This window comes from Antedon mediterranea, chromosome 10, assembly GCF_964355755.1.
Source record: "Antedon mediterranea chromosome 10, ecAntMedi1.1, whole genome shotgun sequence".
NCBI classification, from domain to species: domain Eukaryota; kingdom Metazoa; phylum Echinodermata; class Crinoidea; order Comatulida; family Antedonidae; genus Antedon; species Antedon mediterranea.
The window spans coordinates 4408821-4428163 of record NC_092679.1 but is presented as its reverse complement, the minus strand read 5'-3'; the positions used below and the strand labels follow the sequence as shown (position 1 = coordinate 4428163).

Sequence of the window (19343 nt, the reverse complement as noted above, 5' to 3'; positions counted from 1 at the left end):
AATCCTGACAAGTAAATTGCCTGGCGAGTTAATCTTGCAGCTGCTGTGGCAGGAATAGCCCTCGATGTATTGAAGATGTACGTAAGTGGTTTATTGTCTGTAACTAAGGTGAACTTTCGACCAATCAAGTAACTGGTAAATTTCTTTACTCCCCATACTATGCCAAGAGCTTCCTTATCAATGTGAGAGTAATTCTTCTCCGCTGCGCTCAAGGTCCTCGATGCATAGGCGATTGGTCGTTCGACTCCATCAATGTTGTGTGACAATATGGCTCCTAAGCCATATGGAGAAGCATCTGTAGCTAGCTTAACAGGCAATGTTGGGTCATAATGTGTTAACACATTATCTGCAGTCACAAGTTGTTTGGCTTTATTAAACGCCATCTCGCAATCCTTAGTCCATGTCCATTTTTCCTTTTTCTCTAACAGTTTATTCAACGGATGAATTTCTGTAGCTAAGTCTTTCAGGAATCGATGGTAATAGTTGATCAATCCCAAGAATGATCTGAGTTCACTTACGGTTGTAGGTTTGGGAGCATTTCTAACAGCTTCAATCTTGTCCTCAGTTTTATGTAATCTATTTTTATCTATCACATGACCACAAAAAACGACCTTTTCTTTGAAGAATTCACACTTCTTGTCATTGAGGCACAGTCCTCTATCACTGAGAACCTTTAATACTTTTTCTAGATTCCTTAAATGTTCTTCATGAGTAGTGCCAGTAATAATCATGTCGTCAAGTAGACACTGGACTCCCGGAATACCATTCAGGATTTGTTCCATGGTCCGCTGCCATATGGCAGGAGCAGATGCAATGCCATACGCTAGTCGATTAAACTGGAATAGCCCTTTGTGTGTATTTATGGTCAGCATGTTTCTGGATTCTTCTTCCATCTCTAAATGTAAATATGCTTGTTTCAAATCTAGTTTGGTGAACTTCTGTCCACCCGCTAAGGTTGCGAAAACATCCTCGATTCTTGGAAGAGGGTAGCAGTCCACTTTTAACTTTGGATTTACTGTAACTTTGTAGTCTCCACACAACCTGACATCTCCATTACTTTTTGGTACAGGCACTATTGGGGTCGCCCAATAACTAGTTTGAATTGGGGTGATGATTCCCTGACTCTCGAGGTTCCTTAATTCGGCTTCAACTGCAGGTCGAAGTGCATATGGTACATTCCTTGCCTTAATAAAAACTGGTTGTGCTCCATCCTGTAAGGTAAGTTTACCTTTTACCCCATTCACCTTTCCAATTTTGTTAAAGAGTTTTGGAAATTTATTCAGTATTGCTGGTACATCAGCTTTGTTGTGGTCAGCCTTCACTGTGAAGATGCTGGCCCAGTCTAACTTGATATGTGTCAACCACTGACGACCAAACAACGGGGGTCCACCTCTTTCTACTACATATAGTTTTCCATCGTGTTTCTGTCCGTTGTATTCTACTTTGGCCTTCAAATACCCTTTTGTCTTTACTTCTTCTCCAGTATAAGTTCTAAGTTGAACTTTGGTCGGCAACAAGTCTGTATTCCTAAAATATTTCTCAAAATCTTCTGTCAAAATCAACGAGAGTGCACTGCCAGTATCCACTATCATGTCCAATGGGATATTATCTATCGTTGGTTTTATCTTCACTGATTTCCCAACGTCTACATTATTAACATACACCATGGCTAGAAGGTTGTCTTCTTCTTCATCAACAACATTCACTCGCTTACCCTTCTTAGTTTGGTGTGGTGTTTGTTTTGATTTACTCCGGCATGCAGCCTTGATATGTCCCTTCTTTTTACAGTTATGGCACTCAACTTCTTTGTACCGGCAGTCGTTTGCCTTATGACCACCCTTGTTGCAGCGATAACATAATTGCTGCTTATTATAGTGTTTCACGTTTATCTTGTTCACAGTACTCTGTGGTTCTTCTTTAAACTGTTGTTGTAGTAGCGAAGCATCCTTCGTTGCAGTTTCCATAGCAACTGCCATTTGTAGCGCTTTCGCTAATGTAAGCTTTGCCTCAGCCAACAGTCTTTTTTGTATACTGCCTGACCTAATTCCGCAAAAAAGACGATCCCGCAGGGCGTCATTTAGCTGTGCTCCAAATTCACAGTGTTTGGTGAGGCGTCGTAAATCCGCTAAATAGGCCTGGATTGTTTCACCTTCATGCTGCTCACGTTTGTGAAACCTGAATCTTTCAGCTATAACTAGAGGTTTAGGACTCAGATGCCTTTCCAACGAATCCACAAGTTCCGGAAATGTTTTGGTTGATGGTAAATCAGGTGCTACTAAGTTCTTCAGAAGACCGTAAGTCTTAGGCCCTATCAAGCTGAGTAACGTAGGTACACGCTTGTCGTCATCCACGCCGTTTGCCATGAAATATGCCTCTAACCTTTCCACATAGGAGGCCCAGTCCTCTGCCTCGCCGTCATACGGATCGAGTCTACCAATTATAGTACTCATCTTAGCAGATTGTAGAATATTAACTATTGAATATTCTTACTCACAGATTAATCTTCTTATTGACGCGCTTTCCGTTATATTCTCGTCGCCAATTGTGATGTATCATACATATGACTCGTGCTCGGTATCCATTTTGTAGAGAGAGATTTCTTTAATGAACAACAGAGGGCAGCCTAACTATTTACAGTATGATGTATGTGGTCAATACACTACAATAGTAACTACTTATGTCCAAAAAAAATAGATAAAACTGGTTACTATAGCATAATTGACATGCGCATAACCTAATATTCGCCTTTGCGCATGTTTATTATGCTATAGTAACTATTTATATCATAAAATAAAAGGGTCGAAAAATGGAAATTTCGATTTTTTCGGAAAAAATAGCAAAATTTCGACCTTTTTATTTTCCAATAAAACTGGTTACTATAGCATAATTGATATGCGCATAACCTAGTATTCGACTCTGCGCAGGTTTATTATGCTATAGTAACTATTTATATCATAAAATAAAAGGGTCGAAAAATGGCAATTTTTCGAAATTTTCCTGTACTATAGTTCAGGGATTTTGTCGAAAAATATCAAAATTTTGACCTTTTTATTTTCTGATAAAACTGGTTACTATAGCATAATTGACATGCGCAGAACCTAATATTCGACCCTGCGCATGTTTATCTTGCTATAGTAACCATTTATGTAAAAAAAATAGATAAAACTGGTTACTATAGCATAATTGACATGCGCAGAGCCTAATATTCGCCTCTGCGCATGTTTATTATGCTATAGTAACTATATATCACAAAATAAAAGGGTCGAAAAATGGCACATTTTCGAAAATTTTCCTGAACTATAGTTCAGGGATTTTTTAAAAAAATAGCAAAATTTCGACCTTTTTATTTTCCGATAAAACTGGTTACTATAGCATAATTGACATGCGCAGAACTTAATATTCGACTCTGCGCATTTTTATCTTGCTATAGTAACCATTTATGTTTTTAAAAAATAGATAAAACTGGTTACTATAGCATAATTGACATGCGCAGAACCTAATATTCGACTCTGCCCGTGTTTATTATGCTATAGTAACTATATATCACAAAATAAAAGGGTCGAAAAATGGCACATTTTCGAAAATTTCCCTGTACTATAGTTCAGGGATTTTGTCGAAAAATAGCAAAATTTCGACCTTTTTATTTTCTGATAAAACTGGTTACTATAGCATAATTGATATGCGCAGAACCTAATATTCGACTCTGCGCATGTTTATCTTGCTATAGTAACCATTTATGTAAAAAAAATAGATAAAACTGGTTACTATAGCATAATTGACATGCGCAGAACCTAATATTCGACTCTGCCCATGTTTATTATGCTATAGTAACTATTTATATCATAAAATAAAAGGGTCGAAAAATGGTAATTTTTCGAAAATTTTCCTGTACTATAGTTCAGGGATTTTGTCGAAAAATATCAAAATTTTGACCTTTTTATTTTCTGATAAAACTGGTTACTATAGCATAATTGACATGCGCAGAACCTAATATTCGACCCTGCGCATGTTTAACTTGCTATAGTAACCATTTATGTAAAAAAAATAGGTAAAACTGGTTACTATAGCATAATTGACATGCGCAGAACCTAATATTCGCCTCTGCGCATGTTTATTATGCTACAGTAACTATTTATATCACAAAATAAAAGGGTCGAAAAATGGCATATTTTCGAAAATTTCCCTGAACTATAGTTCAGTGATTTTTTCGGAAAATAGCAAAATTTCTACCTTTTTATTTTCCGATAAAACTGGTTACTATAGCATAATTGACATGCGCAGAACTTAATATTCGACTCTGCACATGTTTATCTTGCTATAGTAACCATTTATGTAAAAAAAAATAGATAAAACTGGTTACTATAGCATAATTGACATGCGCAGAACCTAATATTCGCCTCTGCGCATGTTTATTAAGCTATAGTAACTATTTATATCATAAAATAAAAGGGTCGAAAAAGGGCAATTTTTCGAAATTTTCCCGTACTATAGTTCAGGGATTTTTTCGGAAAATAGCAAAATTTTGACCTTTTTATTTTCTGATAAAACTGGTTACTATAGCGTAATTGACATGCGCAGAACCCTATATTCGCCTCTGCGCATGTTTATTATGCTATAGTAACTATTTATATCATAAAATAAAAGTGTCGAAAAATGGCACTTTTTCGAAAATTTCCCTGTACTATAGTTCAGGGATTTTGTCGAAAAATAGCAAAATTTCGGGGTTTTTTTTTTTGCTATAGTAACCATTTATGTCAAAAACCTAATATTCGCCTCTGCGCAAGAAACGCGTAGAAAGTTGATTAAAAATTAATTTTGCGCATTTTATGGTGGAAAAATAGCCAAATTTCGACCTTTTTATTTTGTTGACATAAGTGGTTACTATACGTCTATAAGATGATTGATAACGCAATATATGCGCATATAGCCTATAGCAATATTATTGCATAATAACAGTATTTTAAAAAGTGCATATTTTTGTCCTTTTTTTGAAAAAATTACTGTAAAGGGATTTTTTCGAAATGCGCATATATAGCAATACAGTATTTTTTTTTTTAAATGCGTATTTTGCCCATTTTTTGTAATTTAATTTGGTTACTAGGCCTATTACTTACTGAAAACACGATTTTTAGGTTTTTTTAAAGAATATTTATTAATAATATAATATTAATATTTATTTTAAATAACCTTTTTTAAATAGAAAAAGCAATCTTAATTGATACTTTTTGTTTTATACAAATTTTATTTTACATATATTACTATCTCGGTATAAAAGATTAAAGTACAGTGTAATTTACAAGTACGGTAGACGGAGAATAAAATAGTAAATAAAAAAAACCTCTTAAATATGCAAATTAGAAGGTAAGGTTGTTTCTCTTGTTAATCTTGTTTGGTCGCCGTTATCCAATCCAGTTCTTCGCTGTATTGTAGAAAAAAATGGATAGAAATTCAATGTAGAAGAGGAGATATGCAAATATGTATGAAAATATAATAGAGGTTGTAAGCTTTAACCAGTTCATGTCAAAGATGTTCGAAATAAAAGGCCAAAGGCGCTAGTTTGATCACATGCACTACAGGGTGTACCTGAAACTTCAGGTGCTTGAATTTATATATTTTTTTATATTTAAATAATATATAAATAATGTCATAATTACATTTGGAAGTTTTGCATTTCCATATTTGGTGTCTCTTCGTTTTGTGTTGGCTGTTCTAATCTGTAAAAAAACATTACAGCACCATTTTAGGAAAACTAATACTGTACTGTAAAACTTAAGCTCTGTCTACACTATCAAACTGGACAAAATATAGTGATATGACATCGTCGTGTTTTCACATAAAGTTTGATAGTGTAGACAGAGCTTAATAAATGATTTCTCATGGTAAAAAAACAGCATAAAAAATAACCAAACTTGCTTACGTATAATGTTACACCAAGTATGATGACGATAAAGCCGAGACCTGTGACAGCACAAACAATGACTAGAACCACAGTGCTGTTAATACCAGATTCTGTGTTTTCGGGCCAAATTTGCTGCGATGAGAATGAATTTGTCTTTGCTTGATATTGCATTCCATTGAAGGTAAATGCATACTCTCCATCATTAATCTAGGAAAGATGATAATGGGAAAGATGATAATTTGAATTACTGTAGTTAATTCCTCCTGGTGCTGTGAGGTGTAATTTTCTCAAAATTATCAGAAGTGCCAGAAAGAGACCAAAGAGAGTTCTTAAGAATTCAGCTATTTACCTAAATTGAGTTAATCATCAGAAGGAAAAATGCTTGCTGGTTGCGCTTGTAAATACAACGTAAAAAAAAAAATAACTAGAGACTTTTGGTAAGACTACAAGAAAGTATTGATTATCAGATAATTACAAAATTTGAATCATCCACAATAAAAATATAAGACAACATGGTGTGCTGGAGAAACGGATAACTACTGTACTACTGCACTAGTATAATGATTACAAATGGTACTTACAGGCGTTTGAATTTTGGACAACATCTTATCGACAGAGCCGTCCTGACTACCGACCAGTGAAAAAGAAACCTTTATGATTTCATCATATCCTTCATTTACCTGAAAAAAATTATATTCATATTACATTATTCCCGATTACAATGCTTAAGTTATGTATATGAAAGGCATCAATGAATACAGACAACACCATTTCAGACGTTGGATGCTATTGATTCATTAAAAAAAATCCTCATCCTTTTAAAACACTTTTGTTGAGAGGAATGGTTGTTAAAGGAATGAACGTTCAAACGTGTTTTCAATTTAATCAATTGAGGAATACTAGGCCTACAGTTCTTTACAAATAAAGTAAAAACAAAAATAAAAAGTCTTACTTCCATTTGTTCTATTGCATCTTTTTCTATGTCATAGGTCGATGAGATATCATCTTGAAGTAATCTGCGTATTAAAAGAAATTGAAAATCGACAATTTAAATACCTGTCTTAAACTAAAACCAATTTTTCATTTTTATTGTATAACAATTACAATAAGGAATATCGATACATCAAGTAATGGTTATAAAAAATATACTTACATTTTAAAAGCGCCAACAACATCAACAATGTTTTCAAAATCACCGTCAAATTCAAACTTAACATTAATAACCATTCTGAAAGTAATGAGAACATGTGGTTTTGAAAAAGGAGGAGCAAATGTAGCTACTCCACATCTGACCAGAGCAATTAGATCTTTTAAGAGTAGTTTGAATTATCCTGGAGGCAGTTGTCCTAGGGGATAGTTTCCCGGATGGTAGTAGTCCTGGGGGATAATTTTCCGGGTGGTAATTGCCCAAGGAGTAGTTGTCCAGATACGGTTTGAAAAGCTTGTCAGCAAAAAGTCGATACGCTTATTTGGTCATGTAAATTTCTTTTTAACAAATGTCTAACTATGAATTATAAATAAATATTGATTTAATTCCTAGATTAATTCTATTTAAATGACAACATTGTATTGGATCAATTATGATTAAGACAAACAACATACCTATTTGCTGGTGTTGGTGACAGTTCATCAAAAATATAGAAAAGAAAACAATGAAATAAATAAATTATTAATCAGAAACAGCCAAACAAAAACTTTTCCACAAATTAAAGAAACGCTGATTAACAATCTAACATAGAACATGTGTAAACAAACATTCACTTACAGCATGAGTCCAGAGTGCAGGCCCAAAGTCCATTAAGACAATAACTGTGGTGTCAATTGAAAAATATCATATAAGACATTGAGCAAAATATAATTCGGAATCCTTTATGTGCCCTCCATAGTTCAGGTCATATTCCTAATATTTACAAGGTGTTTATTTACAATCTAGAGATCATCAAGAAGATTATGCGAAAATAATACAAAGCAATGAAAGAGCTCCTTGTAATAAGGCGAAGTGAAAATAATACGCCTACTACTGTCAGTCAATCTAAATTTGTAGAAATTCATAATATTTACCACACATTACATTCTTCCCATCTGTGTTCATCTTCATCATATATTTCAATATAATCACTTTTTTCGTATAGACAAACATTTTCTATGAAACAAATAGAAAAGGAAACATAATACTTCACATTATTATAATAATAATACCACCTTTTATTAAATCAATAAATCAAAAGGAACAATACTCTCTTCGAAAAGAGGAATTTATGCTACAGCAGAATGTATTTTAGTGAGTAGGGAAAATGTTGAACCAATAAAACATTCACTTGTTTTTACATTTCTAAAGAAAAATACAAAAAAGAACTGCCAATATGATGATTATGCTTTCAATTAAACAGCGATGCTGAGAGTCTCTCTACCACATACCATTGCATTCTTCTGTTGTGCATATCCATCCTCCATTTAAGCAGTAACTACAAGGTAAACATAGTTAATGATGATGATGTATATGTCATATGTTTTTGCTTAAGTTAAGTTAATAAGGAGTTCTTAAGTAAAAAACCTGAGAGTTTATCTGTTTATCTTTATGGAATGGACATCTAAGATTTAAGAAAAGAAATATATAAAAATATTTGCGTAGGTTATTTTGAAAACGGACGTAAGCAAAATCAATCAACAAAACAAAAGTTATGATATTTTTGCAAAGCATGTTTGATAACTTTGACCCCATTGTAACCTATGACCCTTGATTCACCGGTAAGTAACCGTGCCACTACAGAAAACTCACCATGTGTTGCAGTCTTCCTGGCGGCTGTCATTTTCAAGATATATCATGTCTTCGTATTCACACATTCCTCCTATAATATCAAATATCAGTACAATTTTTACAAGAATAGGGAAATGCAGGGAGTTTAATATCTTCTGGCAAACACAGAAGTAGCTACCACCATGAGCAACCGCTTAAAATGATCCGAGGGGGAAGGCAACAACGATTGACACGGCTCGAACTTGAAACTTATTAAACCAAGGAGGAAAAACACTGGTTCCTTTTTTGATATTCCATCATCCTCCACATAGTATATAATTACCATTTTTAAAAAAAGCTCATCATTCTTGAAGTTTACTTACCACAGGCAGCCTCTGTACAACTCCACATTCCATTAATACAAGTGCTGCCAAAGTAATAAAAATAAATCATTAAAAAAAATCATTTAAAGCATGACAGCATTTCTTCATAATTTTCAAATGGTAACAATAATGATAATTAATATACTATATGGCAAGCAGACTCAAGCTCGTTGTAAAAAAGGACATCGTCAGCTAGATCTTAAAATAAGTATTACACTGTAGGATTAAAATAGGCAGGAAATACAATTATGGAGAATAGTTCCAAGCAGCTGATTTGGGTTGGTGCTGATTATGGGTTGTCTTGCATGTCAATACCTTGTACATATTCAATTCGATGTTGAAACAGGTATAACTAATATAATTCATTTCATTTTTTCATTGTCTACTACTACTACTAAACTCACCAAAGATTGCAATCATATTGCCGAACTTCTTGGCTACTATATGTTTGGCCACTATAGGTACAAGCTGAAAACAAAGTTTAGCTTTTTTTTAAAGATAAATATGGGTACATACATATTGAAAGCAGTGTATGTTTATACACATATATGGACCAAAATTGTGGAAAGAATTCACTTTTAATGGTGGTAATAAACCGGTTATTTTAAAGAAACAAAATAAATGTATAAAAAAACAGGTCAAAAAATACTTGTTATCACTATATGCTGATTAACAACACCTTTGTTTTATTTAAGTTCTATATACTTGTTCTTATGTAAAAGTGTCCTACAAAAAAACGAAGCTACAGCTTTTTTATGCAGGATCCCTGTTTTTCAGTTGTACTGTTGATGACTAAATAAATGTGGAATAAATGAAATGAAATGAAATTTTTACTTCTGTGGAATTTCGTGTTTTTTTTTTAATTATAGATACGTACTTAACGTGTCGTCCAATGAGCAATTTTCGCCACTGAATCCTTGTAAGCATGCGCAGTAATATCCTCCGGGGTTGTGCTCGTCTACGCTGCAATTGGCGTTGTTTTTACACGGATTTGGATCACATCGATCTGAAATAGAGCAGTCGGTAAAAATTGCAAACATTTACTTATGATGGCCGGTCAATCTGAGAAAATATAAAATATTTCTCCAGTTTTATGTTCATTACCTTCGATTGTTGTTGCCAGAATTTCACAGTGTTTTCCAGTAAATTGTTCTGTACAAACGCAAATATACAAGGAAAGATCCGTTGATAATGTGAAACAAATTCCGTCGTTTTGACATGGAGTGAGAAGATGGCATGATGTCTCTGTAATATAAAAAAATGTAACAAACAGATAAAGAAAAAACAGAATGGAGTAAACATCCAATAAGATTATTAGAAATTATATAATGAACACCAACACTCTCAACGATAATATGCATACTGAAGTCAGCAATCCATCTAGAAGAACTGTTTGATTTCTGTGGTTAGTCAATCGTTCTCCGTTGTTACAAATGACCAATTAGTTTATTTTGATATTCACAAGTTTTTTTCTTTCTGTTGAGCACAATGCTTTTCATTGGAAAATAAATACAAAGGTAAAAGTACTTACCAGGGCCTCTTATTGAGCAGTCCACTCCGGAGTATCCAATGTAACAGGCACAGTGTGGGGTCCCCATTAGGTCCGAATTACAGATACCATTCACACATGCGTAGTTAGGGGGACATGTTCCTTTGAAAAAATCAAAAGATATATATATTTATATGGAAGCCTTTCTGTAAATTATAATAGAGAAGAACGTAATTTAAATATGTAAATGGATTACAAATATAATGAAGAAAAAAGTTTTTAACACAAAAACAAACAAAAAACATCACATGACCAATAAAACAAACAAACGAGTAAAAATAAAAATTAAGTTTTGTCTACATTATCAAACTATTTTAATAAAAAAAAAGTGTGATGTGTCCAACTATGGTAGTGATATGACGTCGTCTTGTCCATATATTGGTACATTTCATTTTTTTGTTACATAAATTTCGATAGTGGAAACAGAGCTTTAGACTTACCAGGTAAACTGATTTCACACTGGACTCCGGTATACCCGGCAGGACATAAACAGAAAAACGTATTTCCTTCTCTACTGTTGTAGCAAGTTGCGCTATTTGCACAAGGTGCACTGTTACAAGCTGCAACAAAGGGTGGGGTGTTAATAGGGTCATCTTCTACAATGATGTATCTATCGAGATATCTTTATTCATATATTATACAATAATGTATATCGAGGTATCTGTATGCATATCTTACATAATAATGTCGAGGTACCTTTATTCATAAAAAACAACAAACATCAATAAGCAAAAATTAATTTTGTTGCAGTAAGGAAATTAAATTACGAAAAAAAATGATGATGACGATAGCATTAAAACAGATTATTTACACTATAATTTACAATTCAAAAGAATATCGAAAACTGTGAAAAGATGTGCTAAACATATTAGAGAAGAGTTTCGATTCACAAGGTGCAATTCATATTATGTCAATTGCTAGTACTATGATGACTGTTATTTACATCTTTTTGAAAGAAGAGATATGGTGATTAGTTTTTATTTTGGTGACTTCTGGATATACTAAATACAATAACGTCTAATAAGTGAACTCTGTACCGAAATTGGTTTTTTAAAGAAATTAATTAGGTAAATCAAACTATTAACAAACAAATATCTCTCAATAATAGTTTGATTGTATTTTAAACAGAACTATACTTTACTATTTAATTTTGTTTGCTTTGACCACAAAGTAATTTCAACAAACAACCTTTTTTATTCTAACTATTATACGCTTTTTGATCTACCCGATACACAAAGAAAGAATATAGAAATTCACAATAGAAGACATTTTCAAGATTCAAGATTCAAGATTCAAGAAATTTTATTTGTCCATAAAAATGGAAATTCACTTTGCTTGGTAGATTAAAAAAGCAGTATTGCAACAATTTAAAAACGTGCAGTATTATAACAGATTAAAAATACAAGATAAAAAGTAAAAAATACTGTTAAAAATGTAAAACTATTAAAAATTGCATTAACGTCTTACATTAGAATTAAAAATATGAATGCTATTTACAACGAAGGATTTTCTAGTTCTACAAAGATTTGCTCTTGGAGGTCGTAGCCTAATGCCTGATCTATTTAAGTTATAACAGTAATGTAACGGATGAGTGGTGTCTTTCATAATATTGTTTACTTTTTTTAGAATACTCTTTTCATAGATAAATGAACAAGGCGTTAGATCAGCTTTAATAATACGTTGTGCAATTTTACGTGGTCTCTCAATATTTTTCTTATCATTTTCAGTAAAGTTACCATAAAAACATCCAATGCTAAAAGATAAAATACTTTGAATAATACTTTGATTTTTTTGAAGTTACCTAACAATTTCTACATTGTACTTTTCCCAACATGATGCCCAACATGTCGGTTTCCCTAAATGTCTGTAGCTTTCTAAATACATTTTAAAGAGGGAAAACGATCTTCATTTGCAACCTAATTCTGTTCATTTTAGAATCTGGTTTTGGAAGTCTTGAATACTGATAAAGACCGTATAATTTAAAGTCAATAAGTAACTAAAAACATTTACCAAATTGTGCGTTTGACTCCAAGGCTAGAAATAAAAGCAAAACCATACAGATTGTAAACTTCATATTGGGTGGGTTTTGATATCTGTAATGAAAACAATGATTTTTAAAGTTACAGTATAGGCTACATTGATTAGAAATGAAATACAAACTTGTCAGCTTATTTACCATTCAGAACATTTCAGTACTATCAGTGTACTGTACAGAGAGAAGCCTATACCTACATCTATCAACTGTATTATTGGTGTATACAATATCTCGAATAGAAGAATTATGATATGAATTAAACCAGATTGATTTTGTTTCAAAATGTTAATTGATCTTTGGATTAGGGTATTGTTTATTAATACAGAAATATTGAACGACTACATTTCTGACGATAATTCTTATTATATAATTGGTGTTTGTATCACAACAAAATTAACAATAACTAAGTTTGATAATAAAAAAAAACAAATTAGGTTTTTAGAAAACATTTTTTTATAACACAAGATAAAAACAAATTGAGGTTGAGAAAGAGCATTGATATACCTTTTCCAGAACACGTGAAATCAATTATGATCGAGCCTATAATTATTATTGGAAAATAGCTACAATAGACCTATACCGTAATAGCCACGTTATGTACAGTACTATAAGCACAGTGAAATGGTATTAATTCACTCAAATTGCAAGAATATTTAGGATTCAATACGCAAGTGTCTTTCCTTGGTAAACTGGTACAGCATAGCATCTCATCAGTATTAGACGTCATCACAATGACTAAACTCCAACCACAAAAACGGTATATCAACCTTGCTGTTCAATAAAACCTGTTGAAAATACCTGCCTATAGCAACTATAATATAGGATACAAACAACCATCTCGAATACTGTTACAAAATACTAACCTTACAGATCGTTTTTTAGTTAATATGTCCCAATAGTTTCCTCAAACAACCGTCAAATAAAATACGATATTGGCTACATTTGTGACGATAATATTTTGGTGTTTTGTTCTGTGGTGAATTGTCTGTACTTTACCGTGAGTCACGGTTCATTATGATGAGAATAAATGTGAAAGGTGTTCTTAATATGCATCACAATGGAACAATAGAAATTGCAAACAATTGCTCTCAACGTCATGGCTCAGTGAGATCCATAACAGATCTTTCCAACCTGTTAGAAAGTAGAAACAGAACATTCAATATATATAACCACGGAGGTATAAATAAATGATAAAGACGCGGAGGTATTATATCTATGTTTTACCTCCGTAATAGCTATCAGATAATCTAAAATAAAATCAATTTTGATAATAATGAATTTTCGATTGGATATAATCTGATAGTGAAATATATCAGTATAACTTTGACTGTTGTGTTTTTTTGTTTTTTTGTTTTTTTTTTACCATATTTAAAGAGGGTGATCCATCCAGCAATTGCTGATCATTAGGGACCCTCAGAGGTTCACAAGACATACATATACAAGATGCTCTACATAAACAAAGTCTTATTACAAGCCTTTGGGAGTGGAGTTGTAATTTTGTCCTTAGAAAAAATCCTGACATGTGACGGGACTTGAACCCTTGGAGTGGTAGCCAAGCATCATAACCACCAAGCCACAATTCCACTCCAAAACTTAGATTTAACTAAATATTTCTATTTATATCTACTATTTGATAATCTCCTGGAAAATCCTATCCATAATTACATTGAAACAATGTATTAGTAATGTGTTTATATTTTAGGGTGTAAGTGTATTTCTCAGAGTGTCATCAAATTTTCGATTCTCCACGCAATAACATTTTAATCAACATCACCTAATGTTTAAACAGTATTTATCATACGTTTTCGTATACAGAATTTATTTCCTCAAATCTAAACATGGCTTATTGAATACAGTGTACTGTAGTTGTAATTGTAATTCATGGATAAATAAGCTTTTACATATAAATACAATTAAATTCTTGTATAGACAACAATTATTCAAATTGTAACTAGGCGATTTGACAAAACAACAGGGCACTGTACTATTGAAATTGAAATTGCTGTTGATGTACACAATAATGAATTCAGAGTTAAGCAGAAGTGAAACATTGAATATTCTAATCAGTTGTCTTCGTTATGATCATCTTTATCATAATTATCATCATCATCATCATCGTCATCGTTGCTTTGGTCTTCTCATCACATGGTTCTTTTTCAAGTTTCATTCTCGATGTTACATTCATATGATTGCCATTATAATTGCCCCATAAGGAAGAATCTATTATTTACCCTCAGATTCCTCCTCCTATATTCATAAAGCTATCTCTATGAATAAACTACATTTTTTTTAAATCTGTTAAAACCTTATTGATGTTTGCTTTCGAATTAAAATCAATATAAAACTTATCATAGTTTGGTCGCGCAAGAGAGGTTTGCTCTTTTGTACTTTTCTTTGTTCATAATTTAAAAAGTGTTCGGTTACTACTAGTATATTTAAAGGGGACTACTGAGATGTAACTTTGTTTGAAATAACCCTATAAACTTGAAGAATAGCTAATAATCACTGGTGACGTAAACAACTGTAAAATAAATATTTGGTGAGATTGAATTAAAACCACAGTCACAATACCATTGTTGAACTATTTATACCGAGAACAAATAACATCGAATTATGTAAATTTAAAACCGCGTGCATGTTTTAGAGTCTGTATCTACTGTATTGAAAAGCTGTTAATGGCGACATGCAAATCAGAGATAAGTAAACAATTGAAGAATACCATTGTTAAATTATTTATAGAGAACTGAAGCAAAACACATGTAAAAACTGACTGTATAATAAGGTATTATCATAGTACTCAATTTGTATCAAATTAACAATAAATAAAATCATATTTTAATTTTTGAAATAGTATCATGTGTGTCCCTCTTTCTATAAGTATATATAAGTATTATCATAGTACTCAATTTGTATCACAGTAATTAACAATAAATTCAATTTAGCTGAAACTCTATGTTTTTCATGAAATCATATTTTAATTTTTGAAATAGTATCATGTGTGTCCCTCTTTCTATAAGTATATATAAGTATTATCACAATACCCAATTTGTATCACAGTAATTAACAATAAATTCAATTTAGCTGAAACTCTATGTTTTTCATGAAATCATATTTTAATTTTTGAAATAGTATCATGTGTGTCCCTCTTTCTATAAGTATATATAAGTATTATCATAGTACTCAATTTGTATCAAATTAACAATAAATTAAATTTAGCTGAAACTCTATGTTTTTCATGAAATCATATTTAAATTTTTGAAATAGTATCATGTGTGTCCCCTTTTCTATAGTATATATAAAGTATTATCGTATTACTCAATTGTATCACAAACAATAACAATAAATTAAATTTAGGTAGATAGGCCTATACCTGAAACTAATCATAATTTCATTTTTGAAATTGTATAGTTTTTTATTCATAATGTACTGTAAATGATAACTTTTGTAAATAGTTTTATAGTGAGTAACAACCTAGTGATTCAAGTGTTGTATCCGTTTTTAGTCAGCTCACTATGTCGGTCGGTCAGTTGGTCGGTCAGTAAACACTAACTTGAGCAGGCGACTGCGGCCATGTATATGGCCTTGTTAAATAAAGTTATTATCATTATAGGTTTAAATGCAGTTATCGGTCAAAACATAATTAAAAAAACAAAATTGAAATTCACTATAGACCCTTTCAGGCATGTTATGTATTCAGGGCCGGAATAGTAAGCTAACACTAGAAGATAAATAAACAATCATTTATTGATTGCAGCGAAAAAAAATAATTATTACATTAAATGTTTAATCTTCGAAGATTCCTGGTTGTTAACAAACATATCACAGGTAAGCGATGCAGAAAACATGAATTATTCATTAGTTATATTCTCTAAATTATTGAGTAGGCATTACCCTATGTTCTAACCTCATTTACAACTATGCGCTTCGGGGTTGAGATTGCCGCTCCCAAACATCCCCTTACCCCCAAGCTTTCTTTTCCCTCACCAAACACCAATAATTGATATCTGCAGCAGCTGCCATGGACACAATAACAGTTACTCGGCCTGCGAGAAGGTTCGTGTCCAAATATCAATAAGCCAATATACGTACACAACTTGGGCAGATAATCAAGGAATTTTAGCCCAAAATGGCCCAATCATGATTATTAATAATAATATAATAATAATACTTGCAATATAAACTTATTTTTTGTAGTTTGTTTTATATTATCATAAACCTAATAAAATTTCTTAATTTTGGTAAATTTTCTTTTTTATTATAAGATTTAGCATGTACTAAACTAAATGTAGCTAGCTAGCTTAAACTTACATTATCATTCTCATGTTCTATATTTGTTGAGATTTGAGGGAAGAAAAGCCGTTTCACTGGTATACAAGATATATACATTTACAAGCATTTAGTATGTAAAAATAAAGTTAATATATATATAGTTTATCTAAAATGTTATGTACACTCAATATGGCTGTTGAATAGGCCTATTTGTTCCATTTTTTGTTAGGAAATAGAGGGTTTATTCTGATTCTTCGTAGTCGTTGTATTTATAACCTGGCGGAAGTGTTCGGACACGATGGATTGGTTCTTGCACTTTTGCGCTTAGCGTGTTGTTAGGAATCCCTTCCATTTCTTTCCTGAAAAAATCCTGTCAACATAATAACAATTATTTTAAAAACATATAAAAATGGGAAAATTAAATTAGTCGATTCATGGTACTGTATCTACAATTTGCCCTGTATCATAAGCAGATTCTATGATACATTGCCATATAATGTCATATATGTATCACAGAGGCCATAAACCTAACCTTAAAATACAGTAGTAATGTATTACAAACTCTGTCTTAAGATATTGGGCAAATTGTAATGTGGAGATAAATTGTGGAGATAAAGAGTGGAGAAGAATAAGAAAAAAGGATGAATTTTAATGCAATACTTTTAGTTTAATTTTAAATAAGTGTTGCAATTTTATACCGAATATTTTACAATTACAATTTATTTGACTTACCAAATTATCTGGTACCTTTTTTCTTTTGTAAAAACAAGTCTATAATAAGATAAAAAAAAACAGAACTTAATTGTACAATCAATCTAATTATTACCTCCCTGTCATCCCTAAAAACTTGATCATAATGTATAGGTATATAGGAAAATTATTATGGTTATATTAACGTCAAATGTATAATGTTGTTCATGGAGGAAAAGTGGACACCTTTATTGTGGATGTGGGGATGGTCTCCACTAAATTTCAACAAAAATAAATGATTTGCTTCAAAATACATAAAATAATACATTTATTATATTATAGCCTACTTACAACAACTATTGCTATGAAGGCGAACACGAGTAAACCACCGCCAGCACCAATGGCAATTATAAGCATATCAATCTCTTCTTCGTCGTCTTCTTCCGTTTGTTTGTCATCAACAACATTTGGATCTGATCGTGTCACCGTTTTAAATGAGTTAGGATTCGGTCTATATGACACCCCTTCAAACATGAAGTTATATGAATTTGATGTTATCTGAAAAAAGAAGTAATATTGCAAAAAATTGTAATTTTCAAGGAACGGTAATTGATGATAGATGATTAAGAACGTTTTAAAAATAATCTCCACTTATACCAATGAAGTTCTGTCTACAGACTAGTTTGAAAAAAGAAGTTTAATGTGCCCAAATATGGTAGTGATGTGCCCATATATGGACATGGTGATGTAATATATCACTACCATATTTAAGCATATCATTTTTTATCACATAAAGTTTGATAGTGTGGAAAGAGCTTTAGACCTACACATCGTGTAGGAAAACTTCGAAGTTGACATTATCAAGGCGTACAAATTACAAAACACATTTATTGATTGTATTGATGCCACAGTGTCTTTTGGTAGGCGACTTTAAAGTGGTATTTAGTTTCTCAAAATATGAACATGCCCGGTGTAATCTGTCACAGCCAGGGTGTATATTATGTAGCATCTTCCTCTCGACTAAATTAACTGCTACTTGGGAGAATTCAAGAGTTAACTATTTCCAGAGGAAACCCAGAGTTCAGCGAACATCACCCAAGTGTATGAATATTTTAAGCAAATGAAATTAAAATGATCTTACAGTTTCTTCAACTTCCAATAGAAGATTCAGGTCTAAGTCAAAGTCAGCATCTTGAGCAATGTCAAAATTAACTACGATGCTACCAGGAGAAACCTAAAAGAAATAGGGGATATATCTGATAATAATTGTTCAAAACTTATATCATAATACTAAAAGGGTTGACATAGCGCAAATAGATTATATTTCAATACATCAAAATAAACAAATATGTTTAGCGATAAGAGATAATAAACAATAGCAATACCTGCATATTTTGTATTAGATGGATGGGTAAATCAAACTCAGATGCCAGATCCTTTTGAAGATCTCTGTGATTAAAAGAGAAAGAAAGATTAAACTCCGTCTACGTGTGATGTTACCAAATATGGTAGTGATATGACATCATCATGTCCATATATGGACACTTCACAGTTGTCACATAAAGGTTGATAGTGCAAACAGAGCTTTAGTAGAGAAATCAAAACACTTTGAGCTATCTAAGGTGTCCGGTTTTGTGAGTACTTTATTTTTGACAATACAGGAATACATACCGCATAAACGTTTCTTCTTTTCCATAAATATAACTAAACTCACGAGTAAACGAAAACTGAACATTTGTAATGTCATTTCTGAAGAAGAAAAATGATAGATGTTAGGCTAG

General features: G+C 32.1%; 3 protein-coding genes across 3 annotated transcripts; all 3 read right to left on the bottom strand.

Annotated features, from left to right (window-relative positions):
• Positions 1-5190: 5190 nt before the first annotated feature.
• LOC140060107 (uncharacterized) lies at positions 5191-7569 on the bottom strand. The gene is made up of 7 exons (XM_072106181.1): positions 7502-7569; positions 7053-7127; positions 6852-6915; positions 6481-6579; positions 5918-6106; positions 5655-5714; positions 5191-5419 (listed from the first exon to the last, which is right to left on the bottom strand). The coding sequence occupies exons 2-7, from the start codon at positions 7124-7126 to the stop codon at positions 5342-5344; spliced, it is 564 nt and encodes a 187-aa protein (XP_071962282.1). The 5' UTR covers position 7127; positions 7502-7569; the 3' UTR covers positions 5191-5341.
• Positions 7570-7573: 4 nt separating this feature from the next.
• LOC140060106 (uncharacterized) lies at positions 7574-13606 on the bottom strand. The gene is made up of 12 exons (XM_072106179.1): positions 13467-13606; positions 12579-12661; positions 11009-11128; positions 10551-10670; positions 10124-10264; positions 9897-10025; positions 9424-9487; positions 9020-9063; positions 8679-8748; positions 8318-8364; positions 7961-8042; positions 7574-7708 (listed from the first exon to the last, which is right to left on the bottom strand). The coding sequence occupies exons 2-12, from the start codon at positions 12640-12642 to the stop codon at positions 7657-7659; spliced, it is 933 nt and encodes a 310-aa protein (XP_071962280.1). The 5' UTR covers positions 12643-12661; positions 13467-13606; the 3' UTR covers positions 7574-7656.
• A 1768-nt stretch (positions 13607-15374) lies between these two features.
• Positions 15375-19328, bottom strand: LOC140060794 (uncharacterized). Its single transcript, XM_072107143.1, has 6 exons — positions 19234-19328; positions 18948-19011; positions 18704-18796; positions 17914-18120; positions 17605-17643; positions 15375-17242 (listed from the first exon to the last, which is right to left on the bottom strand). Exons 1-6 carry the CDS (start codon positions 19236-19238, stop codon positions 17114-17116), a joined length of 537 nt encoding a protein of 178 aa, XP_071963244.1. The 5' UTR covers positions 19239-19328; the 3' UTR covers positions 15375-17113.
• Positions 19329-19343: the final 15 nt, after the last annotated feature.

Coding starts and splice junctions, on each gene's coding strand:
- LOC140060794 (XM_072107143.1), bottom strand. Junction 18,121..18,703: donor TATTGGAAGTTGAAGAAACT/GTAAGATCATTT, acceptor TTCTTTTTTCAG/ATAACATCAAATTCATATAA. Junction 17,243..17,604: donor AAAAGGTACCAGATAATTTG/GTAAGTCAAATA, acceptor TTATGTTGACAG/GATTTTTTCAGGAAAGAAAT.
- LOC140060107 (XM_072106181.1), bottom strand. CDS start 7,126: ATGGTTATTAATGTTAAGTTTGAATTTGACGGTGATTTTGAAAACATT. Junction 6,580..6,851: donor ATGCAATAGAACAAATGGAA/GTAAGACTTTTT, acceptor AATTTTTTTCAG/GTAAATGAAGGATATGATGA. Junction 6,107..6,480: donor TGTCCAAAATTCAAACGCCT/GTAAGTACCATT, acceptor CATCTTTCCTAG/ATTAATGATGGAGAGTATGC.
- LOC140060106 (XM_072106179.1), bottom strand. CDS start 12,642: ATGAAGTTTACAATCTGTATGGTTTTGCTTTTATTTCTAGCCTTGGAG. Junction 11,129..12,578: donor GGAGTCAAACGCACAATTTG/GTAAATGTTTTT, acceptor CCTTTGTTGCAG/CTTGTAACAGTGCACCTTGT. Junction 10,026..10,123: donor TCTGGCAACAACAATCGAAG/GTAATGAACATA, acceptor GCTCTATTTCAG/ATCGATGTGATCCAAATCCG.